The following is a 27,992-nucleotide window of genomic DNA, read 5'->3' as shown; positions in this document are numbered from 1 at the left end:
GCGTGGCAGACCTAGTTCACTAACCTGCCAGGTACTGTGCTGAAGAAGAAGGTTAGCAATCTCCTTCTCCCTTAGTGGTGGGTCCCAGACCCTTCTTGACTCCTTACAGGTTGCCGCTGATTTACCTGTTTCACTACCTTGCCAGGTATTCTCTTTGCTCAATTTACTTAAGGCAGTCTATGTATTTTGTAAGCGAGTCCCAGACCCCAGTTCTTGGGCTTCCGGACCCTTCTTGCTTCCCCAACAACCCTAGTACCTCCTAGTTCATTCCTGGGTCTTCTCTGCCCGCTCGGAGTGCTCCTACTGCTCCGTTCAATTTCTTGTGTTCTCTCTCTCACATAGGTTCCTCACTGGATTTGGCAGCTCCGCAGCAATGAAGGCTGGGTGGCCAGAGGCTCTTTACACATCCATTCGGTTCAGTGGCATGTTTCCACCTGGTTTCCATTTGCGAAGCTCGCTGGTCTGTCTGCCGATTGCAGACCGGAAAGGGGCCGTTCTCGCTCCAAGCCGGATGTCCTCCAGCCTCTTGGATCCTCCTGGGAGGGTCTGACCAACAGGTTAGTCCCCCTTTCCAGTGTATCTCAAGACAGAGGGCCTCTGGCCATTAAAAAGACGATGCATGAAGTACCTCTGAGCATTAGCAGTGTTAGCTGGGATTTCCGCTAATACTTCAGAATAGCATTCTCATGCCTCCAAGAAGGCTGGCTATAGCTATGGGATGACTAGGGGCACCTGCTCAGCTTGGAAGGTAAGGCTTGCAGCCTTCAGTCCTTCATGACCCAGCCCTTACACTCCAGTAGTTAGACTCTCGACAATCCCAGCAGAATCTGGGAATGTTAATGACTTTTCTTATTGCACCACTCCGACCCCCTCAGTCAGGGATTTATAAGGTTTCTGGGCCGAACTCACTGGGGTTTACTCCCACTACTTTGGGAGCCTGAAGCAGAGACTGTTTGTAGAGGATGTTGCTTCATTGACCATCTCCTTCTTTTGAGGAGCCCCCTGCCCTTGTGGCTCACCCTATGCTGCACCCACTGGTCTGCACCCACAGCTAGCTGCCTGGGATACAAAACCTTTGAGTCACCATGGTGCTCATTTGAGTACATGGGACAAAAATACAAAATGTGCTCCAACAAGATGAGGTTGTAAAGCCCATCATACAAATTCTCTTTGTTACCCTTTAGCCACCCATTCAGTCTTCTCATGGCGCAATTCACCTAGGTCTAAGAACGTGCACCCTTTCTTTCTTTTGGAGCCTGAAACTTTTCAAATATTAAGTTTGAGTTTAACCAATTTTTTCACAAGATGGTCTTGTGTATTTGATGGGTTCCGTCGCTCCCAATTCCATCTGATAAGCTTGGTTATTCACTTCCAGCTCAGCCTTTCAAGGGCCAGCCAGTCCCTTTCTAATTGTCCTGCCAGTTGCTTCTCAGTGAGCTCATCTTTCGAGAGGTCCAGTTCCTGCTCCCTCATTCACAAAGCATCTGTCTGTGATACTGGAGTGTGAAGTAGGTAGAATAGGGGCGTGAGGTGTCCTCAGGGCCTTCTTTCCCACCCACTGCTACAACTCTGCCATTTTGGGATCGCCTGATTGGAGAAAGCAATCATCCGTGGTCATGCCAACTGTCTTCATTTGCCTGGTTTAGCAGAGCTCTCCCAGTTCTTTCACCTTCATGGCAGCCACAGGTTTATGCACTAGGCACTAGGCGTGGCGGTCCCGTTGGAAGCTACCAGTGTTTTGCTGAGTGTTTTTTCCTATTTTCCCCCCTTCCCCCGCACTGCCACACCATGCTACACAATAAAGGAATGTCCACAAAATATGGTAACAAAAATAACCTCTTTATACATGAAGGATTCAGTGATGAAAATGTAGTTGTAAAGTAGTGACTTCCCAAAGGTCAATGGTAGAGATTGCAATTTCAAATTGAAGGGAAGCCCAATGTTCTCCAGCATTGGATCTTTGAGGGATTCACATGCTGTTGAATGTTCTCTGTCAGGAGTTTTACATATGCCAGTAAGATAGCTCAGCGGGTTGATCGCTCGCTGCAGCGATCCGTTTGATATCTGCAGGTCGCAGGTTCGAATCCTGGCAAGGCTAACTCAGCCTTTCATCCTTCTGAGGTCGATAAATGAGTACCAACTTTGGTTGGGATGATAAATGTATGTAAATATTTTCTATGTACAGCACTTTTATGAAAGCGCTATAAAAATAACAAATCATTAGCATTATAAACACAACACTGGTTTCACGTTACTGATATATACCTCATTTAGGTAATTATCTATCCCACGGAATGAGGTAGGTAGTTCTAAACTATGCCCCAGAGGACATCTTTAGATTCTTTAGAGCATAGTGTGAGTGGGAGCCCTTGGATATCTGTATCTTCCTTTGATGTTTGCTTAATTAAAACCTTTTGAGTGGTTTGGGACAGTTTGAATCTCTCACATTATGCTTCACAGTGAGGGCAAGCCCATGGGCCTCTTGTGTATAGTGTCTAAAGCCTCTGTCCTGGTTTTGTTGCGGAGTCATGTGCCATCAGGGCAAAGTCAAATCTATGTGTCTTGTAAAAGGCTTACATTGATGAGTCATGAGTGCTTTTACCGGCTTTACTCAGACCACACAATGGATGATTGTGAGATTGGCCAATAAATCTCTACTAAAGCCATGAAGGACAGGCACAGGAGCTTGGTAGCCTGGCATGATCGCTGTCCGAACTGCCACTTCTAGACCAGAAAGATTTGCAATGAAAACATGAACCACTAAAAGAGCCAGATCTTGTGACCAAGAAAGAGCCATGAAAAAAAAGGAAATGCTGAAGGGTTTAGACCCAACCCAGGTATCTAAGGAGCCTCATGTGCCCTCCCATAAGCCCACAGTCGCCTCAGCAGCTTCCATTGCCACCATTGTGGCTACCTCCTCATAACGGTGAGGCTTTTATCAGCGACCAAAGCCTCATAGCTAAAAGCAAAACCATCAATAGCAGGGCAGCCGTTGATGCCCAGGACACGTTCAGTGACCCGCTCATCAGCCCCCGCTTTTGCAAAAGCACCATTAGCCACACCACAGATGGCCAGCTCTGTGAGCCACTCATTGATGAAGACTTAGTCCATGGTCCCATCAATCTGCCACTCGTCAATACAGACCTAGTCAGCAACCTAGTGGACTGTCACAAAGTCTGTTGAGGTCATGTCACCGTCAACAGTACATCCACCTAGACTATGAGTGAACTGTCGACAGCCATCCCTCTACTCATCACTGATGCCTCTTGACTGCCCACTCTGTATCAAGTAAGCAACATCTGTTGCCACATTCACTTTCATGCATTAAGCAAGAAGTCTTATCTCTGGTCCCATATCAGCAGCCTATACTCCCGGAGATGAGTGAAGTGCTCCCACAAGAGATTCTAGACTACTAGATACTTCTGGAGTTGAGGGTACAGAAGGCCATATTTCATGAGGATGACATGTAAGAATACTTTTATGTTGCACCAGCTCCTTCAAAGCATCAGACTTCACCAAGTCCACCCCTTCATCCAGCAGGCCCAAATGCTCACTTATCAGATGGTATTATTTCCATCCTAATGTCGGAGTTGAACAGCAGCGTGTTTCACATACTTCCCATACTGTTTACATCACCTACAGAGCCTTATTTTGCAACAACTACCAGGTCATAGACTTATTCACATACTACTGAATATCATAGATTACTAAGCTGTTCCCGAGAACATATCGCTCTTTGGGCTCATCTGCCTCCTCAAGGCAGAACTTCCCATAGGGAAGTACAGTCGCGGATAAAGCAGTCAACACCTTGCCTACACTTTTTTTTACTATCGGATGATTAAGATGATTACATGGTGGCAGATGACGAGCTGCATGTGTACCTACCAGAAAACCTGCTGCCCAACGAAATTGGTACGGTTTATGGAACCATTCCTAAGGCAGCAGAAATGTTCTCAACCCCAGAAGAAAAATGCTTCCACTCTGAGATCTGCACAAAGCTGTTAAATCACCTCCATCCTTGTCATTTCGGAGAATGACTTAAATGCCATTAAGAACACTTTCTCCTTTTCTGGCAGATGGACAGGATGGACAAGAAATGCAAGCCTCCTGACACATTGCTGAAATGCCTGTGTACCCAGCTTAACCCTGACTTTAACGTATATGCAGTAGCACAAAAGCATTTTTCTAACCAGTCTTCTCTGTTCCACCTGACAGAGAAGGGAACCTGTTGGAAGCTTTCACCACTGGAAAAGCTGCTGAAGCCCTTGTCATGTATGACAGGGAATATAATACCAGTTTGACCTACATATCATTTCTAGCCACATGTCCTGAAAGAGGTGGCTATGGATATTCGGAGCAAGGGTAAGATGACTTTAAAAACAAAGGGGAATACAGCAGGAGTATTTTTAATACTCCATAAACGTTTAACTGTTGTGTGGGACTTCAATGGGAACTTGATGCCTCCTGTCTTATGCAAATATATATATGGGATGGTTTGAATTGACATGTCATCTGTAATTTGCCAAAATGGTGGAAGGAAATTGATGCAGTACATAGATGATATTTTGCTTTCATGCAGAGGATCTTTTCAAAATTTGGCAAATTTTAGCAAATGGTTGAATGCTGTTCTTGCCGCTGTGAAGGTTGCATTCAAGATTGGTCCTTTATCTAAACAAAATCCTCAGGAAGCAATGCTCAGGTGGTAGCTATGCAGAGGATCTTACTCCAATGTCCACACATCAATACCTTGGCCTCCCTAGATTTACAGGCTCCTACTTCCCCATACTCATCCACTACAAAGTTTCTGCGATTTGTTGTACAGTGCCAACATTACCAATTAGTGCTTCTTCCCTGCGCCTCATGCTGGCTCCCAGGAGAATCACCAAGTACCTCACAGCAGAAGCAGCTGTGTCAGGGCCATGGACCTGAACCTATCGAGCGGCACTGATCCCTCCCAACCTGGAGTAGGCCGCAGACCATGGCATATGATAGAGCCAATCCTATCCCAGGGGTGTGGTGAGGAAGTTAGGAAGGTTCTGTCCCTGAACCCTCTAATTGTGCCCAGCATACTGGTTTCCTTGGCACTACTGTCTCATCATGCCTTTCAGCCTTAAATCTGTCTGGAATTCCTTTCCGTTTCTTGCCATACCACCAGCTCCCAAATGCACTTTATCCCTAACGGAAAACTTCATGAGCAGAAACACCAATGCCAAATCCATGTCTCACTCCCCTGATCGCTTCCAGATTACCAACAAAGACATCGGCTTCCATGTACTGCATGAGCATGATGCAAGCGGCCAGCAAAAGTGGGACTCTGCCGTGACAGCCCTACAGATGATTATGAGGGGAAACAGGGCAGGCCGAGAGGTTTTAAAATAAATGTATGGACCACTGTAATCCAGCCCTTTGGGAATGGAAGAAAGAAAGATTGGCTTGAGAGGTCAGGTGCAAGCAGGGACTAATGGGAAGGGGGAGGAAGTGGCCAAAAAGAAAGGCTCGGGTATAAAAGATCTGCGTTCCCAGGGATGTATGAAAGGTGTTCGGGTGAGGTTAGAAGAGGTGATGGACTGAGAGACCGGTTAAAGGACTGAAGGTAGAGCAGTGTGCTGAAAATGTGTTGGAGTTTAGGAAATAGTGTGCAGGTGAGGTAATGTGTTTGTGAAAGATTGTTAATAAGCATGAGCGAGTTGAGTGGCTTTTGGAGTGAGTGCTGGAACAGGTGATAGATGGGTGTAGAGTATAAGCGTAGAGGGGTGTAGAAAGAGATTGGTGCAGAGAGAGAAAATGAGTGAAAGTGAGGACAGAAGGGGGACGAGACGGATGTAGAGGCAGAGGTTCTAGAGTAGGATGCAGTAGTAGGAGGGAGACGGGGAGCAAGGAGGCGACTGAGAACCAATGGAGGGGCAGGGAAGATGGACAGATAAGGGAGAAGGGTGTGGAAGGCCAGAGAGACTGAAAGGTAAGTGGAAAATAGGAATGAGGATGTGAGAGAATGGGGGAAAAGTTAGTGAAATAGAGAGTGGTAATAAGGGCCGACAAGTGAGGAGATGGCTTAGATGGCAGAGGTCGTCGAATAGGAGGGAGAGAGGGAATACGGGGGAGAGTGGTAAACAGAGAACAGAGATGAGTGAGCAAGTGTATGGAGAAGGATGAGGAAGACCAGAGGGAGAAGCAACTGAGACAAATGGGAGTAGTAATAGTGAAAGAGGGGAAAGAGGCGATAATAGGAGTAGAGGGGAGACGAGAGAAGGCGGAAGAGTAGGAAAGAGGAAGAAAAGGGAGAGGAGATTAAGAGCGAACTAAAGTGTGCACGATAGAAGGCACAATTTGACCATCATTGTCTTGTTGAACATCAGAGCAGGTTGCCATTAGTCATTCTTGGAAGGAGCGAGATCAAGAAGACTGCTTCCTTTAGGCACTCATTCGAAGTCCAGGGTAAAGATAGACAGGATGTTTTAACTTTCACTTGTGCTCTCTTACAACCTGCTGGGGAGTAGGGATGCTTGAGCCTGGGTGGAGAAAGCCCACAAGAGGTTGAGGACTAGACAGAGGTTGACTTTTAGTCTGACCCTCCTGCATTCCAGTCTTAACCAAGTTGTGAAAGTTAATACAATCTCGAAACAACCTAATCAAGTTGTGGAATTCTTGAGGCGATCTGTTACACAGCTCACTTGCGAAGAAAAGATCATCATGCCTACCCGTACCTGGCTGAATGGTTAGAGCATGCCACTCTGTTCCATGCAGGAATCGACAATCGATAAACTAACCTTCTTAAGGTTCTCCCTTAATTCTAAAAAGTCGTTATTGCAAACTGTCAATGTTGCATCTTCCTGGGAGCTCTTTTTGACACAATGGGCCTCATACCGAGGTTGGTGCTGATGGTGGAGTGAAAGCAGTAGTGGTGGTGTGGTGAGGAGAAGGAAGAGTAGTGTAGGGAAGGCAAGCGTAGTAGTGTATAGGGAGGAGAGTGGTTTGGAGAGTAGGACAGTAGTAGTGGTGTGGTGGAGAAGAGTAGTAGTACGGATAGGAGAGAATAGTGCATAGAGGGAAGCAGTGGTGCAGAGAGGATATTAGTGCAGAAAAGGGAGAGTAGTAGTGCGGAAAGGGTAGAGTAGAAGTGGTGCAGAGTAGTGGTGTGGAGATGGGAGAGAGTTGTTGATAGCAAGATCGAAGGGTATAGGTGAGTAGTAGAAAAAAAGGAGGGAGAGACAGTGGGTGGAGTAGTAGACTGGAGAGTAGGAGCAGGAAAGGGAGATAGCCAGAGCCACACAGGGAGGAAAACATCAGAGTGCAGTCGAATGAGACCAAGTGATGTCTGAGTGTCTGGAAGGCACAAACCTCACTCACATTGTATTGCATTGGGGACTTTACAAAGGGGACAGTTGGGAACGAATTCTTTTTTAGGCAACTTTACCTCCATATTCTATGGACACCCAAACCTTTTGCTTTTTGTTTTTGAACCTGTCCTGATTTGTTTACTTTTTACACTTCCCTGGCGTTTTGCTCATTTTGTTATGGGGAAACCTATCAAGTCTTCAGACTATTAGTACTGGGGAACTGTTTCACTTTTGTCTTTTTACCTGTTCTGGTTACTTTTTAACAGTGCACACAGCATCTTGCAATGCAGCGCAATGGTGATATGTTTGCATCACTGTTGTCTTTTACACTTGAGATTTTTAGTTACTTGTATATGTGCCTAAAGACAAGCTGGTGGCAGCAGTTACATTTTTACCATTTTTGCAGCACCTTCATTTTGCACATTCATGTTTACAGCTTCTGGCTACTAAACATGGCTAGTGCTCCGAAATGGCCATGCCAAGAGATTTTACACTTGTTCTTTGGCCATATTGTTTCATGGCCTACTTCCTGCCTTCTCAGGTCAGGAAATTCCTTTTATATAGTCATACATTTGCCCAAGAAATCTTCTGCTTTCGATGGCTAATGCATGTAATTTGTGTGTGGGCCCTGGAAGTGGGTGGGGAGTGTGCATGAGTGACACCTACAGTGGTACCCGATTGGATCCCTGCTGGCTGTTTGAATGGTTCAGAGCCTTAGCATTCGTCGGCTGGCTCTTGCTTCCAACTAGGATTTAGGATAAGAAGAGGACTCCTGTAGCCATTTCTTCAGATCAGCATTGGAGCAAAGTATCCTGTGTAGAAGAGCAGACAACTAAATATCTGTGGACGACTCCCGAAGAGGGCTGGCATTCCTTCCTGCGTTTGGCCTGGTGATGCGATGCTGGACTACCTGATCTGCAAAGGCCCTTTGCAGTGCTTCAACCTTAGGACTGGTGGGACCAACCAGTCTCAACGCCTTATCGAGATCCAGCTGTCCAGAGCCCTCAGAATTGTCCCCGGACCACACGGTGGACCGCCAGCTCTTCAGTGGGCTAACTCGACTGAAGCATCACTGTTTCGCGTTTCCGTCCGGCACTTTGGTGGTCGCCAGCTCGTGAAACAAGTTGCCTTCCTGCCAAGTTTCAGCTTCCCAGCATCAAGTGATCCTGTGCTGTAATGTCTCCTTCAACCATGACTGGAGGGACACCTACCGTCGGCCGTGTGCAGTCACTGTTGCTGGAACCAGCCTTCCTCCATCTGGTAGAGTGTCTTCAAGAGGCCTGCACTGATGCCTGCTACATTTCTTTGTCGAAAAGGTTTGCACTACGCTCCTGGAACCAACTGGAATCATTTCTGCACCCACAGCTCTTAGGCATCTTCTATTGGATCCAACTTTGGTTTATTCTGTTCCATTGCTTTTCGAACGCTTGTTCTAAAAGCTGTTCTAAAGGATTGGAAAATAATTGTACTTACCTGTAATATTGTATAGAATTCTTCTGGAACATTTTTCACCGCCACAGGAACCCTTCCTACATGTGTCCCCTCTCCTGAGAAGCTTGATGACATTTGGGCACAAGGCCCCATTCAACAAAAGCATTGGACTTCTAATGTTATGACAGTCTTTTTGTAGACTAGTTTTCCTTACTGCATCACTGCTTACTTTCTTTGTGTTGAATAAGTTATTGTTTGCAGTTCTACAAACCTCAGGAGGCTGTATATATGTTTGATAACTGAGTGTTGTGTGATAATACTACTTGCGTGTTTCATTTTTCTAGTGTCTTTTGGGCCTATATGAAACAGAGTATTTTTGTACTTACCTAAGAGGTATTATTGTGTGCTTCACTGTATGAACTCAGTGTGGACCCCTGACTCTACTCACTTAAAACTGACACTAAGCCTTGACCCGCTCTCCACTCACTTAACCCTGAAAGTAAACATTGACCACTCTCCACGCTTACCTTGATTGAGTTTGGCTAACCTCTGAGTTCCCCTGTTCACTGTAACTAGGGTGGCCTCCTGAAATCTGTCCCCCAGGCCAGATTTTAGAAATCCATCTTAACAGGGACCAGCTAGATTGTTCCCAGAGTGAGTTTTTGATAGGTAAGGCGATCTCCTTTAGGACATCATCTTTCGCTAGGCAGCTCTTTAGCATGCACGTCTTACCAATCTCTAGTGACAAACCCAGGGTGGAGGGACGCCTGGGTCACTGAGGTATTGGCCTTCACTAGAGGAGCTAGAGCGGGACAGCCCTTAGCAAGCCCCTTTACTATTCTGAGAATAAAAGCCCTTGAACTGTCTTGGAGAGTTGGTGTGTTCTTTAGGCCATCTCTGACATTATGTTGCACATATAGACCTCTATCCGGTCAAATAAGTACTCAAGCATAATCCACACAGTATAAAAATACACAGTGTATTATAAAAACAGCAAATGTCTTTGATAACTGTCCTCACCTGTATGCTTAAATATGGGTCCATTCTCTTAAATTCTACACACAACCTGTAGCAATGGTGAGGGGCTTGAACAGAGAACCAGACATTCTAACAAACAGTTAAATATCATGTTTTAATTACTATATTACTTACCAGCACAGCACATACATCAGCTACACAACCAACTCCAGTTTTATTTTGTTAGTCTGCTACCTGTTGGTAGACGTATAACATATAAATACAAAGTGGGTGGGGGAGAGGAGAAAAGGGAGCCAGACCTTTTAACATCTGAAAATATATAGGTTCTTAAGGCGAATACCAACAATCTGCATTACTTCTGGGTCTCTACGGCATAGTATTTAAATAATACAAGTGTACATACTACAGTCAAAGACAGTGCTAGAGGTTGGAAAACAATTCAAGACCACATCCACAGACCTTCAAAAAATCCAGGTACATTTTAGACACAGTTGCCATTACAATTTGCTTCTGGTAAAGATAGTTGCATGGTCACCAACATTAGATACAGTGGCCTTTCACAGTTAATGAAGAGATCCAGAGGTTGGTTTGAAAACCAGGAGCCCTAGGAGAGAGGATGCAGCAAAGCAGGAAGACCCCAATGTTATGCAATGGGAAATGCAGCAAAGGCCTGCTTCTGAAAAGCTTTTACCCTGGACTAGAGGGACCCCTGAGGGTAAGTACTTTGCATTAGTGCCCATCCCAGGAACCAGAGGGTAAGTAGTGGTTTCGAGAAAAACTGCTCCAGCAGCATGAAACTAATACAGGTCTTTTTTCCAAGGTGCGCATTACAAGGGTTCAGTACCCAGGAGCTTGATCCCTGCGCTAACGAAGACCCGACAGCAAAAAGGAAGAATAAAAGTCCTTCCCATAAAGGAGCCCCAAAAGCCAGCATTGAAAATACCAGCGAGGAAGACCAGGGAACCTGGCAAAGAGTAGTCTGGTGGTTTGGTGGACAAAGGTGGGTGGCACAGCCACGGAAGACTGTCCCACTGTGGAGAAGATGGCGGAAGTGACCCAGGCCAGAATAAATAGGAAAAATTAGGCATGGTAGTGGTGTCCCATGGCCCGTTCAAGTCCCAGCATCTACCTGCTCTCAGGCAGGAGACCATCATGGTAAATGGTGGGAAGCTGCAGTAATACTGCCGGGAAACTGTCCCAGCACAGAAGGCCTGACTCAGCACTGAAGTGGAGTCGACATAGAACTCAAGAAGCCGCCTGGACTTCTGACAGCAGAAAACTGTAGCACAGAATGTGCCTGAGCCACTACATCCAGGGGGAATAGTCAGATGAGGGCCTTAAAATGTAGCAATGGAAGGAAATTCTCCATTAGTTAACTAAACCTGCTTCCTTCACATCCACTGAAAAGCGAGTATGATATATATGATTAGATATGATAGTTTATTGATATAGCGCCTATACACAATGTATTTCAAAGCGCTTCAAGGCAAGGGAGAGAACAAGGGAAAACACAATGACATTCTTATAGGCCATGAACAGTAAGGATGTGAAATTAACTATCGTACTCGGCCTGATGACATTTTAGGTAATGCAAGTGCTAAGACATAGATAAGGAAGGAAGGGGGAGAGTGGGAAGGAAATGGAAACGGACAGGCGACTACCATACTAGGGCTGACAATATTTATGGTAGAGCTGGAGAAAAACAAAAGGTGAGGGAGAGGTAAGGGTGAGGGGTGCAGAAAGGGATGGGAGGAACAAAACAAGCGACTATCATACTAAGTGCATAGAAGAAAGTAAGGGGAGTAGAGGAGGAGATAGGAAAAGGTAGAAAGGGAGAGGAGGATAGAACAGAGGGTAAGCAGTCAAAAAGAGTGGAGAAGCAAGAGCGGAGAGCAAATTCAATTGCAGAAATCAGTAGTAACACATAATGTTGCAAGCCAGGATACAAGATGAAGATGGGAACGGCATGATTCAGGGTCACCATGAGTACAAGATGCAAAGGAAGTCCACCATGAGAGTTGAGAAGGGGTGACACACTGTGAAACAATGAACTCCATAAAAGTCAAGTCCAGCATTGGCCACAAGACGGTGATGGTCAAACCAGAATGCGTCAGGACAGACTCCTGCCGAAGTAGGGTGGAGAGGGAGGGAGGGGGGAGCAGGGTAGAAGAATCAAGCAGAACAGGCAACACCTGTGTGCGAGAAGAGGTGGGGGGGGCACAAGGGAACATCACATGGGGACCAAAGGGGGTGGGGAGGGCCTGTGGGAACAGAAGGAGTAAACACATGTTGGTGCATGCTTACCCGCTGTCTGAGCAGGGGTTCGGGCTCTGGGTCCTCCTGGTCCGAACAGAAATTGTGGCTGCGAACTCTCAAGTGGTTAATAACCACTGAACAGGTTATCAAGCCTTGTTCTATCGAGAGAGGGGCGCCCGCTACCTTTGCAAACCAAATTTCAAGGAACCTGGGATTGGTAACCCTAGGTCTCCTGGGGGCAACCAGACGTGGTCTCCCTCTCACTGTGCTTAGAGAGGCATCAGCCTCACCTCACTGATGATCCCCAACAAGGGTGAAACATGTGTATGGGGTTGCTGGTGGTACTCTCGTTCAGGTTGGAATTGCCATTGTATTTCGGTGCTGGACTGCCCCTGGGCAGGACAAAGACTGATATGCAAATGGATATTTCCCATCTGTGAAAGGCACAGTGAGAAAAAGCAGTGGCTGCGAGAGACGCCCTTGATCTAAGAGTTAAGAGCAGGAAGGAAGAGGCAGAGCTAGGAAGGTGGGTGGTGCTTAGGCCAGGTGACCTAGATCCACTTGCACCTGCTCCCCATCTGCAAAGTAAAAAAGGCTGGAGGGCTCCTTAAGTAGGGAAAAAGAGCAGCAACCAGGAAGGCACCAAGTGGGCGGGGCTTGCTAAGTGGGGAAAAAGAGCAACAACCAGGAAGGCACCAAGTGGGCGAGGCTTGCTAAGTGGGGAAAAGAGCGGCAACCTGGAAGGCACCAGGTGGGCGGGGCTTGCTAAGTGGGGAGGGAAAGCAGCAACCTGGAAGGTGCCAGGTGGGCGGGGCTTAGGCCAGGTGACCTAGATCCACTTGCACATGTTCCCCATCTGCAAAGGAAAAGAGGCTGGAGGGCTCCTTAAGTAGGGGAAAAAGAGCCGCAACCAGGAAGGCACCCGGTGGGCGCGGCTTGCTAAGTGGGGGAAAAATAGCGGCAACCTGGACGGCGCCAGGTGGGCGAGGCTTAGGCCAGGTGACCTAAATCCACTTGCACCTGCTACCTATCTGCAAAGGAGAAGAGGCTGTAAAGCTCCTTAAGTAGGGAAAAAGAACGGCATCCTGGAAGGCACCACATGGGCGGGGCTTGCTAAGTGGGGGGGGGGGGCGGCGGCAACCTGGAAGGCGCAAGGTGGGTGGGGCTTAGGCCAGGTGACCTAGATCCACTTGCACATGCTCCCCATCTGCAAAGGAAAAGAGGCTGAAGGGCTCCTTAAGCAGGGAAAAAGAGCAGCAACCAGGAAGGTACCAGGTGGGCAGGGCTTGCTAAGTGGGGGAAAAATAGCGGCAACCTGGACGGCGCCAGGTGGGCGAGGCTTAGGCCAGGTGACCTAAATCGACTTGCGCCTGCTACCCATCTGCAAAGGAGAAGAGTCTGTAAGGCTCCTTAAGTAGGGAAAAAGAACGGCATCCTTGAAGGCACCACGTGGGCGGGGCTTGCTAAGTGAGGGGGGGAGAGCGGCAACCTGGAAGGGGCCAGGTGGCCGGGGCTTAGGCCAGGTGACCTAGATCCACTTGCACATGCTCCCCAACTGCAAAGGAAAAGAGGCTGGAGGGCTCCTTAAGCAGGGAAAAAGAGCATCAACCAGGAAGGCACCAGGTGGGCAGGGCTTGCTAAATGGGGGTTAAACAGTGGCAACCTGGAAGGTGCCAGGTGGGTGGGGCTTAGGCCAGATGACCTAGATACACTAACACCTGCTCCCCATCAGGTGCAAGTGGATCTGTATGAATAACTGTGAGAACCCTTAAGTACTACTACTTGGGGACTGGCTAAAGCCAGCTGACCAATTGCAAGTGGGAGCTAAGGAAAAAGGGTTCAGGTGGCCAGCCATTCTGCGTGGCCTTTATGACTGCCATTCAGCCCAGGCCACCCCCACACAATGTGAGAGGCAGAGCCCAGGGATACTGATCTAAACCAGTAAACACCAATAGAAAGGCTCCCATGTGAGCTCACACAGAGTTCACTCGGACAGAACAGCTATTTTATGTGTTTCTCAAGAGCAAGAAAATGTCAGAGAAAATATATGGGCACTCCAATGTCTTCCAAAAAGGTACATTATGCTACTAATGTAGTGAAATGGCTTGCACCCCTTGTTGAAGATAAAACTAAACTACAGCTGTCAACAGTCTACTCCATAAAACCAATATAGAGTTACAGAATCTCTCTAGTGCACACATTGGGGTGCTTAGGAAGCACCATAAGCACCAGTGGGATGGGGGACCCTTATGGGTGATCCAGGACCATGTACTCTAAAAGAATGAGAACGGGTTGAAATGGCAGAGGGATTTGAAGTTCCTCTGGACATCAAGAATAGGTCAAAGACCCAAAAATAGGAGGGAAAACCATAATGTTTAGGGGCCATAAAAAGTGGCTCTATAATCCCCAAAATATGAATTCTGTCTTAACAATGGGCCACCCCTTTTGGCTGATAAGCACAACAAATCTCAAATTTGTTTAATGGAAAACAGCTTTCTTTGGCCTTGGTGAGAAGGGTGACCGCTATCAATTAGCTTTTTCACAGGTTTCACAAGCATACAGTGATGTTGTGTACCAATCATAAATTCATGATAAATGTCCCAATGTGTTTTGTCCTTATCTGTCCAGTGGCTCTTCCAGCATTCCTTGACAAGCACCCCTTTGACTGCAGAAGGATACCTGCACTCACTCAGGCCATCAAAATGGTATTGTAGTACTGCAGTGACTGCACTAAAGCAATACACCTTTCTTTGCTGCTCTTTGTTGCTTTTAGCAAAGTATGGGAACCGACAAAGGAGTTGCCAAGACTGGCACAGAACAATGGCAATCAGCAAGCATTGCACTGTGCCATAAAAATAAGCTGCAAAAGCCTTACCGTGAAGGTACTTGCATGTACCATTGATAACGTCAGCAGAACAGATTTTTCTCTACTTGTGCAGAGTTTCTGGTCTTGATTCCAGGAGTACAGAAATATCAGGTTATTGTCATACACAGTTAACTTTGGGTACTGCTTTTAGAGGGCCTTTCTGAAACCGAGTAATACATATTCAATATTCTTCTTTGTAACCAGCACCACAAAAAGTACCAGCATGTAAACCAGTTCACCTTCACCTGCTCTGAGCCCAGCTGTGGAAAATCTTTCAGCTTTAAGAAGCATCTGAAGGAGCATGAGAAGAAACACAGTGGTGAGTATCATGTCATGCCATGTCGCTGCAGCATTCAAAAACATTATGCAGGACTGTGAAACATTACCACTTCACGTGATAGTAATGAATAGCCATAGTACAGTACAACACTAATGTGAACCCTTGGAGACACTACCTGAAGTAGTGGTTGGTTAGACATGCACAGCTCCCTTCTCCTATTGCAGCAGAGAGAACTTGTATTAATTGATATGCAGACAGAATATGAATATATATATATATTATTTATTTATTTATTTCTGAGGCTTGTGGAATCTGCTGAGATCACATGCTTTGCATAGGTCGACATCTAGTGGAAGCTGCAGAGTATTACAGTTGTTGTTTTCAAAACTTGAAAAGGGACGTCGACAGGGCGTGCCAGTAATACTATCCCTAGTGCGACATCCACTGTACCCATGGTCCTTCACGCGTCGAGGTCTCTCGGATTGTTTTTTTCCTTCTGCCATCATTGTCGGATGCTAAACACAGAGCTCCCTTTCAGCAAACGCCATTTATTTGCCAAGAAATTAGAGCTAGTTCTCTCTGTCCTTTTTGAAGCCGCTCCTCGACAATTACTTTGACAGCGGTTTTCGTGGACAAATATCGTCGGGCGAAAGACCTGCCTCGATGATCCTATGACTTTGGAAGCCCGCTCAGGGCTTCGGCCCAGACAGTAGGGAGAATGGGGAGGGGGGATACACATCTTAGCCTACTAAGAGAATGCATTTTTCCCTTCTCCCATTTCTAATTGCCAGGCTGCCCTTCCAATTGTGGAAAATACACCCTTTAAATTCTGTCCCAGTTGTAACAAAAAATGTCCCTGGAAGGACTTGCAACAGGTGTGCAACCGCTGCCTTCCGAGGGATCACAACAAGGGTCATTGTAAAGCTTGTAAGCTTTTTAGACCCAAGACCCTAAAGGACCGAAAGACAAAGCGCTGGGCCCACCATGCCATGCAGACCGAGGCCGCCATAGACGTGGAGGGTGCTTCAAGCAACAGCAGCATCGGTCTCTTTTTGTACGACGAAGGCGATAGGGAACCTTCGGATTCCCACTTGCAAGCCCCCGTCCCCAAAAGACTGTTACAGGGGCGACACCTGGTGGCATTAGCACGGACATGTCATCCCACACAAAACGCACAACCCAAGGCAAGAAGTCGCAACAACACCATCTTCATGGCCACACATGACGTCAAGGGGAAGGTCCACTAGCTCCCTGTGCTCCGGGCATTTGCGATCACGCTCACCGCACGACAGTTCCCCAAGGTCGAAAGATTAATCTTACTCGGACACTGTGTCCAATACTGCCGTTGAAGACCGAGCGTCAATAAGACGTGGCTTCGGCTCACTCATCCACCAAAAGACGACAATCCTCTGTAACATCGAAAACGGCAAAACACCTGCAGACTTTGAAATTGTTGCACTTAGTCAAGAAACATGTCCCTGAAACACTGCTTCAAGGGTGGACTTCGAAACACCATACTTTGAAGAGCCACAAACTACATAGGGAAAAAGTGGGTACATCAAATAGGGAGAAAGAGGGTGCATCCCATAGGGAGGAAGACCGTGTTTCCCAGGGGGAGGGTCCTATGACTGCAACTATGAAACACAAAAAGCAGCCAACACCAGAACTGCCCCCTACTCCAGTCACTATCTCAAGTTCCTCACAGTGGTCTGCTGAGGCTATAGACAGAGTGATGAGACGTATGTCCTTTATGGCTGATTTGTTTGAGAAAAACCCTCAATCTATAGGTAATCTTCAGAACACACCACCAGCTACCGGGGCAACAATGTATCAACACTCGGCAAAAAGAGCCCGGCCAGACACCTTTCAGGACACCCCTCAGCAGAACCCAGAGCAATTTGATCTCTATGACCCCAATGCAGATTCTGAGGATCAAGATAATCTAGGGGACTTAGATCATTATTTTGATGACGATGAAGAAGTCAACGTCTTGCCCTCTCCAGATCATGTAGAACTGCCGGTGGCGGATTCGCCAGTGTTCAACCAACTTCAATTCAATGACGTGCTGCTAAAGGCAGCAGAGCATTTTCAAATTCAAACACAGGAAACAGAGATCGACAAAGACTTTGTCGAGGACATATTGGGCAACATAAAAGCTGTAACCCAATTTATACCACTATTAAAATTTGTACAAAGAAGGATTCAACCCTCTCTAGAAACCCATAACCTCACGCAGGCAGTAAACCCCAAAATTGAGAAGATGTTCCGCCCTGCCCCATCAGACCCCCTCTACATAAGAGGTCAATTAAAACCAGATTCACTGTTAGTTACCACAACAAGGAAAAGGGCAGGTCCACCACTCGTTTCATCGGAAGAACCCCCTGATAAAGAGTGTAAGAAACTATACACTTTCGGAAGGAAAGTGGCCACCTCTGCAACCTTTCAAACAAGAATTACCAACAACACCACTCCGATGGCCAGTTACAACTGCCACAAGTGGGAGGAAATATCCACCTTAATGGCCTCAGCCCCAGAACCATTAAAATCTCAATGATCCCTCGTAGTAGCAGAGGGGAAGCCTGTATCTAACTGTATCCTAAAGAATAATTTAGATGCAGCTCACAAAGCTGGCAAAATTATAGCAGAGGGCACAATTATGCATGGCTGCGCAAGTCAGCTTTCAAATTAGAGACAAAGGCAACCCGCCTAAATATGCCGGTAGAACCTAATGTGCTTTTCGGCAAAGCAGTAGAAGATGCATTAAAGAGTGCAAAGGAAGAGTATGACACTTTAAAATCGATGGGTCAACTCACCAACAATCCCTCGGGCCAAAGGGACGGAAATAATTTTCATCGCTTCAGGGGCCAAAATTTGCAAAGGGGATCCAAATACAACCAAGGTCAAGGCTCATCCTGGGATTTCAATCAAGGACAATCATCTCAAGGTTTCCAGAGAGGCCCGCGAAGATCTCGCGGCCGAGACAGATCCTCCTCGTCGAGGGTCGTGGGTCCACACCCCCAAAGCAATGAACACCCGATTCATTTCCCCTCCCATGTCACTCCAGTAGTAGGACAGATAACACACTTGCCCCACGCTTAGGAGGGAATCACCTCGGACAAGTGGGTGCTTTTTCACGTACAGGGGTATATTGCATAGAACTACTGCAGCAACCCTCCTTCCACCCCCCCCCCCCGCAACAAAGAGCCACCGCGAGGGAGGAACAGCACATACTCCTGGAAGAGGTTGTAGCGCTGCTGTTAAAGGATGCCGTTGAAATCATCCTGGCGAACCAGGTAAACAAGGGTATCTATTCAACGTACTTCCTTGTGCCCAAAAAAGATCTGACATCCTGCAAACACTTATGTCAAGCCACAAAAATTCTGCATGACAACGCTACAAGAAGTAACCCCACTGCTAAAGCAAGGGGACTACATGGGAACCTTGGATATGAAAGATGCCTATTTTCATATTTCAAAGTTCCCAGCGCACAGATGTGAATCTAAGCAGATATAAGCATCAGAAATACAATTACGGTAAGTAATGTGTATATATATTTCTGAGGCTTGTGGAATCTGCTTAGATCACATGCTGTGCATAGGCCGACATCTAGTGGAAGCTGCGGAGTATTACAGTTTGTTTTTCGAAACTCGAAAATGGGCTTCGACACAGGCGTGCCAGTAATACTATCCCTAGTGTGACGTCCACTGTACCCAAGATCCCTCACGCGTCTAGGATCCTCAGATTGTTTTTTTCCGCCATACTGGTCGGAAGCATCTTGCGGAGTCCCCTGGCCTTAGCCATATTTTTGCTAATAATTGAAGTTAAAATTATTTATTTACATCCTTCCCCACCCCAACGTCGACCCTCGACACTCGACGACGGCTGGAGAAGACATTGACCGTCGGCTGCTGCACGACAGATCTGGGCCTCGGAAGGCCGCTGGCCTCAGCCCGGGCCTAGTAGGCCGCTGGCCTCAGCCCTGCAAGTAGGGAGAGTGGGGGGTGGTACATACTCTTCACTCTTGGTATATAAGTACACCTTATATATTCCTACACTTACCAGCCCGCTGCCTCAAGGTGCGTATGGAGGGTACCCCTTTCCAATTCTGCCCTAAGTGCAACCGCAAATACCCTTGGGTCTACAGGCACGCCACGTGCAATCTCTGCTTGCCGAGGGACCACCCCGAAGCGAACTGCAGAGCGTGTAGTAGGTTTAAGCCTAAGACACTTAAGGACCGTTCGACAAAGCGTTGGGCCCACCACGCCAGGCAGGCGGCCATGGCAGCGGAGGGCACCTTCAGCGATGGCAGCGACGCCGTACTTTCGGACGGCGAGGGCATTACGGCGTCGAAAGACTGCCGAGCGCAGGTCCCCGACCTCGGAAGGTTGTCCGGCAGGGCGGCTATGGGGAAGACCCCCGGCGACGCAAGCGCTACACACCCTACACACACAAAGCACACTAAGTCCAACCGAACCTCGACGACGTCGACTTCTCGGAAAGAGGCACAGATAGAACGGTCCGACTCGGTGTCCTCTGGGCGCTCTCGATCGAGATCGCCTCATGACGCAAGGCAATCATCCACTCTTGCCAAGAGTGCCTCGCTCCCTAGACTAACGGAAGTTCGATTGTCGGAAGACGAAGACGACTTCCACCCCGAGGCCGCGCTCCAGGAGACCGAGGCCGCAGTTAACACCAGCGAGGCCCCACGCTCGAAACACACAGATACCTCTCCCGACCCTCGACGCCAGGCGTCGAAAGTCTCTGGGGCCTCCAAGGGGCAGGGAAAACATTTTTCCACGCACGGGGAGGGGGGAAAACAGCGGAAAGCACAGCCTTCCACTCCTAGGCAGACAGACAAACACAAATCTACTGGGACATCAACATCCAGCAAGGGTACCCTTGTTAAGTCCTCTAAGTTGCCTACTAAAGTCATACCCTGTTCCAAAGAATGGTCCAGTGAAGACATAGACAGGGTCATGTCAAGGATGTCTTCCTTAGCTGATTTTTATTACAAAAACCCAGAACATTTCCTTTCGTATGACCCTCAAGGGGCCACACCCTCAGGCTCCTTTGATCCTATCCCCCTAAGTAAAAAGGCCCGGTTCGAAAGACCTGAACCCTTAGAGGTGCAGCATTATTCTACTCCATACTCTACTCCACACCCTAGATACCAAGGACAGCCTTTCCCTGAAAGGGACCAGGAGTTTGAAATTATGGAGGAACAAACCGGGACTGAATACTATGCGGATGATGAGGACCTGGAGGAGATAGAAGATGAGCAGGAAATTTACAGAGAAGATTCCCCGGTAGAGAGCGAAGCCCCAGTTACCGACTCGCCAGTTGATAACCAGCCCCTCCTTAATGAAGTTCTCGCTCGCGCAGCAGAACACTTTCACATCGACACCCACGGTGTACAGGAGGAAAGGGACTTCGCAGAAGAGTTGGTGGGAGAGAGGAGGCCGGTCGCTCAGACCATCCCTATCCTTAAATCCATCCAACGTAGAATAGATCCATCCCTGGTGAATCCTAACCTCACCAGAGCCGTCAACCCCAGAGTTGAAAAACTTTTTCGGGCAGCCCAGTCTGACCCTCTTTATATAAGAGGACATCTTAAACCAGACTCCCTAGTGGTTACCAACACTCGGATGAGGGCTGGGACACCCTTATCGTCGTCAGAAGCTCCTCCCGACAAGGAGAGCAAAAAACTGTACGGGTTTGGCAGGAAGGTAGCCTCAACGTCCGCCTACCAAGCAAGGATTGCAAATTCCACCACCCTGTTGGCAAGTTACAACTGCCATCAATGGGAAGAGGTCGCGGCGCTCATAGCCTCTGCTCCTGAACCGTTAAAGGGCCACTTGGCTCGGATCTCGGCAGAAGGGAGAGCTGTGTCTGGTTGCATATTAAAAGCAACTTTCGACGCCGCGGACAACGCAGGAAGATTGATAGCAGAAGGTACTGTTATCAAGAGACATGCGTGGTTACGGCAGTCGGGGTTCAAAACAGAAACCCAGGCTTCATTAATAGACAAGCCGGTGGAACCCGATCTATTGTTTGGGAAAGCGGTCGAAGACGCACTTAAAAATGCCAAGGACGAATACGAGACTCTCAAATCCCTTGGCCAGCTTACCAACAAACCCCCTAACCAGAGGGGGAACAGTAATTTTCGTCGCCCACGCGGCCAAAATTCACAAAGAGGCAACTATGCCCAAGGACAGGGTACACAATGGAACAACAACCAGCAGTCTACCCAGAGTTACGGCAGGGGTAACAAGAGAGGTCGTGGAAGAGGCAGAGGCAGCCCCAACAAGGGAGGTGGCACGCCTCCACCAAAGCAGTGACGCTCAGTTCAGGGTCCCTTCTCACGCAACCCCAGTAGGGGGACGCATTTCCAACTTCACCCAGGCTTGGGAAGGGATCACCTCAGACAGATGGGTGCTGTCAACAGTGTCCACAGGATATTGTATAGAATTACTGCAGCGTCCCCGGAACCACCCTCCACGACAAAGAATACACTCCTTAGAACATCAGAAGATCCTTCTCGAGGAGATCGCCATTCTGCTAGAAAAGGACGTGATAGAACTCGTCCCAGGACACCAGGTAAACAAGGGTATCTATTCAACTTACTTCCTTGTGCCAAAGAAAGATTTAACAATGCGCCCAGTATTGGACTTACGGCCTGCCAACAAGTATGTCAAGCCCCAAAAATTCCGTATGACCACGCTACAAGAGGTAATCCCCCTCCTAAAAAAGGGGGATTACATGGCAACCTTGGATATGAAAGATGCTTATTTTCATATTTCCATGCTCCCAGCGCACAGAAAATACTTGCGCTTCAAGGTGGACAGCCGCCACTACCAATTCAAGGTACTGCCCTTCGGGATAGCTTCAGCACCAAGGGTATTCACCAAGGTACTGGCGGTGGCAGCTGCACACCTATGCAGGGAGGCAATCCCAGTGTACCCTTATCTGGACGACTGGCTCATAACGGGGGAAACCCCAGGAATTTGCAGGTCAAACATTCAGAGGACTATCAACCTCCTCCACGAATTAGGCTTCTCTATCAACGAGAAGAAGTCAAGTCTGGTGCCAAGCACCTCAAAACAGTTCCTAGGAGCAATCCTAGATACTCAGAAAGGGTTGACCTTCCCTTCGGAAGAGAGAATTCGGAATATACTACTGCAAATCACACATTATCAGTCAGGTCAACAAATAACGGTACGCAAAGCAATGCGGTTACTGGGCATGATGGCGTCATGCATTTACCTGGTCCCCCACGCGCGTCTGCGCATGCGTCCCATGCAGGAATGGTTGGCGAAACAGTGGTCTCAGGCAAGTGGTCAGTGGGACGATCTAGTGGTCGTTTCGCCAACACTCGTACAGAGCTTACACTGGTGGACAAGAGAGAATCTCGCAAAGGGAAAACCCTTTTACGATCCCGAAGTACAGGCAGTGGTGACTACAGATGCATGCCTGACTGTGTGGGGAGCTCACCATCTCCACCACACAGCTCAGGGTCTCTGGTCTCACTCAGTAGCCAAGAACCACATCAACCTGCTAGAGCTTCTGGCAGTATTCCGAGCGCTTCGGGCGTTCGAGCCCCATCTGCTAAACTTGTCGGTGCAGATCCAGACGGACAGCACGACAGCCATGTTCTATCTGAACAAACAAGGAGGGACTCGTTCGCCAAATCTGCCCAAGCTTGCCCAGAAAATCTGGATATGGGCACTCAGACGGAACATCTTCCTGTCATCACAACATGTTCCAGGGGAGCTCAATTCCCTAGCGGATGCCCTAAGCAGAGACTCCCTCCCAGAAGAACACGAATGGGTCCTTCACAGAGATATCGTAGAAGATCTCTTCTCTCAGTGGGGTTTCCCCACTATAGACCTATTCGCCACAAGCGAAAACAAACAATGCCCAAGATTTGCATCCAGGTTCCCCCAGCCAGACTCCCAAGGGAACGCCCTGTGGATGAACTGGTCAGGGATGTTTGCGTACGCTTTTCCACCAACTCCTCTCATCAGGAAGGTGGTGTACAAGATGAACAAGGAATCGATGACGCTCATCCTAGTTGCTCCCATGTGGGCGAGACAACCATGGTTTCCACACCTACGCAGGATGGCGGTGTGCGAACCCATCAAACTCCCAGCCTGGTACAACCTACTGTCCCAGCAGCAAGGTCAAACAGTGCACCAGGAACCCAACTCAATGAACCTGGCAGCATGGCTCCTGAGGTCATAGAGTTTGGGCATCTCAAATTACCACAGAGGTGTATGGACATCCTAAAAGAATCCAGGAAACCAAACACAAGGCACTGTTACTTTGACAAGTGGAAGAGATTTGTTATTTGGTGCCAGAATAAACAAATCAACCCAGTTGATTGCACTCCTTCCAACGTTGTAACATACATGCTCCACCTGCTGGACGCAGGTTTGGTATTTAACTCTCTGAAGGTACACCTGGCAGCCCTCTCGGCTTACACCACATCCCATAACAAAGTATCGTGGTGGAAAGTACCAGTAGTTAAAGCCTTCATGGAAGGAGTAAAGAGACTTCACCCTCCTATTTCGAACCCACCGCCAGGATGGGACCTCAATGTGGTGCTAGCTAAGCTCATGGGCCCCCCTTTCGAACCCATGCATAAAAGTAGTCTTACCTGACTTATAAAACGGCCTTCTTGGTAGCCATTACCTCTATAAGAAGGGTCAGTGAAATTCAGGCTCTGTCAGTGCAGGATCCTTTCTTTACTATCCACAAAGACAAACTGGTTTTACGCACACACCCTAGGTTCTCACCTAAATTTATATCTAAGTTCCATGTAAACCAGTCCATCGAGCTTCCGGCTTTCTTCCAGAACCCGCAAAGCTCAGCTGAGGTGAAACTACACACCCTTGATGTGCGTAGGGCGGTCCTATACTATGTAAATAAAACCAGACCGCTAAGGAAAACAGATCAACTGTTTGTCTCCGTAGCTACAGGCAGAGAGGGGGATCGCGTCTCTAAAGGCGCGATCTCGAAGTGGATTATCAACTGTATACAGCTGTGTTACTCTCTTTCTGAAAAAACTCTGCCTTTTACGCCAAGGGCCCATTCTACTAGAGGCATTGGGGCCACTCTGGCTTTCATTGCAAATGTTCCCCTCGACACCATTTGCAAAGCAGCTACTTGGAGCTCTATTCACACTTTTACTCAGCATTACTGCATTGACACTCATTCCAAGACAGATACACAAGTGGGACAAGCGGTTCTAAGACACCTGTTTGCTCATGACCCTTCTCACATCCCACCTCCTTCTTCTGGTACTGCTCGCTAATCTATGCACAGCATGTGATCTAAGCGGATTCCACAAGCCTCAGAAGGGATACATTACTCACCGTAATCGTATTTCTGATGCTTGTATCTGCTTAGATTCACATGCGACCCACCCTTCCTCCCCTACGAGAGAAGGCGCATGATTGCTTGTAGTCTTACCTTTCTGTCTATCTGCTTGGATTATCTGTACTCACGCTACTCCTCATGCTTCCTCATGTCAGAAAAAATACAATCTGAGGATCCTAGACGCGTGAGGGATCTTGGGTACAGTGGACGTCACACTAGGGATAGTATTACTGGCACGCCTGTGTCGACGCCCATTTTCGAGTTTCGAAAAACAAACTGTAATACTCCGCAGCTTCCACTAGATGTCGGCCTATGCACAGCATGTGAATCTAAGCAGATACAAGCATCAGAAATACGATTACGGTGAGTAATGTATCCCATATATATATATCGGTAAAAAAAACTTTGTTAAAGGGACGTTATGGTTAAGTTGCACTGCTAAAAACCTATGAAATTCAGTGAAAAAACTTTGTTAAAGGGACGTTATGGTTCCAAGTAAAACCGAAAAACCCCTGAAATTCGCCATTTATGGTAAGCTAAGCAACCATAACTCGCGCCACCACTGTGCACTGCTAAGACTAACACCCAGGACATCAAAGATGACATCACAAATGTCATTGATGACATCACGTCTGGCTCCCTCTTTTTTCCTTTACTGACATATCTAGGCCACATGGTTTTCTTCAGTAACAGTCAGGAACTAAAAAATGTAAACATACTATATTTGTTGACTTATCCTTCAAGTAGGTTCTTACAGTAATTCCCTTAGAGTCCAGTCACATCATATGAAACATATACATAGGGGAAGACACAAGCTTGAAAGACAGCAATCCTTTCTGTGCATGAAGATAATCAATAGAGTTATCAGCACTTTCTGATAGTTCTGTTGTTTTTTTATGGCTGCACTTTCCCTGTATATGCTCATGTTTGTATACATTGTACTCACACTACTTTCCTTAGGGTCCAGTCACATCATGTGATACATATACATAGGGTAAATAGCAGCTTTGAAACAGAGCAATCATTTATTTGCATGAAAATAATCAGTTAGGTTATGAATTGTTTCTGCTACTTTTTTGCTTACTTCACTTTCCCTGTATATACCCATATTTGTATGTGTTCTTGTCTCTTTGTGTTTTGTCTGTAGTAATGCAATTATGTAATACATGGGTTTTATTAGCTACTTATTACATATTTCACAGTACACAAAACTCTAATAAGAAAACAATTATCATTTCATTATTCAACATATCAACATTATGAATATTATACCTTCATCATGTATGGTGCACACAATGCTATGTTTCTGCATGAGTAGCTTAGTATGCTAGATAGAACCTCATAATAGAATGCTATTTATATCAATGCATTATTTAATGCACTAATTAGCTTATATTTATTGCAATGATCCTTGACACTTTTTTTCAACATTATATTAAGAATCCCTTGTTCAGAAATGTCATGAAAAGTAAACTCGTGTGATGTCATCAATGCCATTTGTGATGTCATCTTTGATGTCATGGGTGTTAGTCTTAGCAGTGCACGGTGGTGGCGCGAGTTATGGTTGCTTAGCTTACCATAACTGGCGAATTTCAGGGGTTTTTTCGGTTTTACTTGGAACCATAACGTCCCTTTAAAGACTTACCTGATTTCTACAAGGATTTCACCTCTCATCTTGGGTCGGTGCCTGTTCCCCAGCATTCTGTACCCCGGCCCCTATGGGGAAAAAGACACTGGCATTAGTACATTAATGCATGGACACAAGGGGAACCTCTTATCAAAAAACGTACCTGGAAGCCAAGCAAGTTTGGTTCTCACCAATCCGAAAATCCAGTGAAGTAACTGGATACCAACGCGCCCCTGCATCAGAAGCAGGATGGAGAGCTCGTCGTTCCAGACCCTAAGGTGAGACGCTACGAGAAATCACAGAAGGGTTTCAAGGAGGGTGAGAGGGGAAAGTGGGAGGCCGATTGCATTACCCCGCAGACAGTTAATTCCCTATTTTCGCCTACAGAAGGATACTTCTGCGAGCCAGACAAGCCAGATTTGGGGGCCCGGTCCAGTCCGTCTTCTGCACCCTGCGCATCACCTTAGAAGAGGTCACAGCAGCGCGAAACAGGCCAGCGCCTCCGTGGGAGTCAGGTGAGCGTAACAGAACGCGAAGCCTTCCTACAAATTCCCACCGAGGCGCTATGGAAAGTTCTGAGACTGATCAGTTGGCCCAATTACTGGGGGAATTACGGGCCGAAGTACATGCCGCTCGTCAAGAGACTAATGCCCTCAGGAGGGAATTAATAATATCAAAGGAAAGAACTGATGACCTGGGCAGACAGCTTTTGCAAGGTCAAGCTGGGCAAACTCCTCTACCCGGTTCCGGAGGGAACCCCGCTCCTGTGGTTTCCAGTAACCCTGTGCAGATTAATCTACCTGGAAACATGCCGCTGGCCCCACCCGAACGCTTTGCTGGGGACCCCAAACGATTCACCGTATTCATGAATCAGTGTCGTTTGCACTTCCTATGCAGACCTGGGGCCTTCCTTAATGATCAGACCAAGGTAGCCTTTGTATTGTCATATCTCAGCGGCTGCTCTGCCGATTGGTCAGTTCCACTGGTTACTCAAGATGACCCGATTCTCCGTGATTTTCAAAGGTTTCAAGCAAGCATGGAAAGGTTATTTGCTCGACACTCTCAGGGGCAGGCGCTGGATGACGAACTTCTATCCCTGCGACAGGGCAATCAGGACCTCCTATCCTATATTGCAACCTTTAATAGACTAATTGTGGAAACGGGATGGCCAGAGGATAAAAGAGTCAGGTTGTTTTATCGAGGCCTTCGCGGAGAACTTAAAGATGTCTTGGCCCAAGTTGTAAATCTGCCCCAAGAATGCACAGAGTATATAGACTTAGTGGTCCAATTGGATCACAGACTTCAAAACAGAAAAGCAGATCGGTCCAGGTTTGAGACCCGGGTGTTGGTCAAGACCCATGCTAATCCCAAGGGAGTTGATGTCTCTGAGCCTATGCAAATTGGAGGGGTCAAAGGACCCTTAACTCAAAAGGAACGTGAAAGGAGGCGGCAGTTAAAATTATGTCTTTATTGTGGGAATTCTGGACACTTTCTACGAGATTGCCCGGCAAAACCGCCCCAAAAGGCGGTAGGAGCCGCTGATAAAAACCATGAAGACTCTGTTTCGGGAAACGACTCCGCCCGACAAGTGTAGGGGTCCGCTTGCCGAGCTTGAAAACTAACTCTCAGACCTCGCATTTCATTGTGCCAATGGTTCTCGTAGATCCAGAACAGCCTAAGCGGTTGCATGCAATAAAGGCATACATCGATAGTGGGGCTATTGGAAACTATGTGGATCGTGAATTGGTCTCTAGGATTAACCTCCCTCTCCGTCCTAAAACCAGCAAAGATGTCATCACCACAGTCGATGGAACTGAAATTGCCTCTGGATCGGTAACA

At 47.4% G+C, this 27,992-nt stretch overlaps 1 protein-coding gene across 1 annotated transcript in view; it reads left to right on the top strand.

Annotated features, from left to right (window-relative positions):
• LOC138513804 (zinc finger protein 692-like) overlaps positions 1–27,992 on the top strand; it is a 529,021-nt gene that overhangs the window by 338,459 nt on the left and 162,570 nt on the right. The window contains exon 9 of the mRNA XM_069628903.1: positions 15,073–15,187. Within this exon, the coding sequence (XP_069485004.1) occupies positions 15,073–15,187 (115 nt within the window). The remainder of the gene's footprint in view (positions 1–15,072; positions 15,188–27,992) is intronic.

This window comes from Ambystoma mexicanum, chromosome 12 (assembly GCF_040938575.1).
Source record: "Ambystoma mexicanum isolate Mex_15411 chromosome 12, UKY_AmexF1_1, whole genome shotgun sequence".
Taxonomy (NCBI): domain Eukaryota; kingdom Metazoa; phylum Chordata; class Amphibia; order Caudata; family Ambystomatidae; genus Ambystoma; species Ambystoma mexicanum.
Note: the sequence above shows the minus strand (reverse complement) of the source record. Positions and strands in the feature narration are given on the sequence as shown.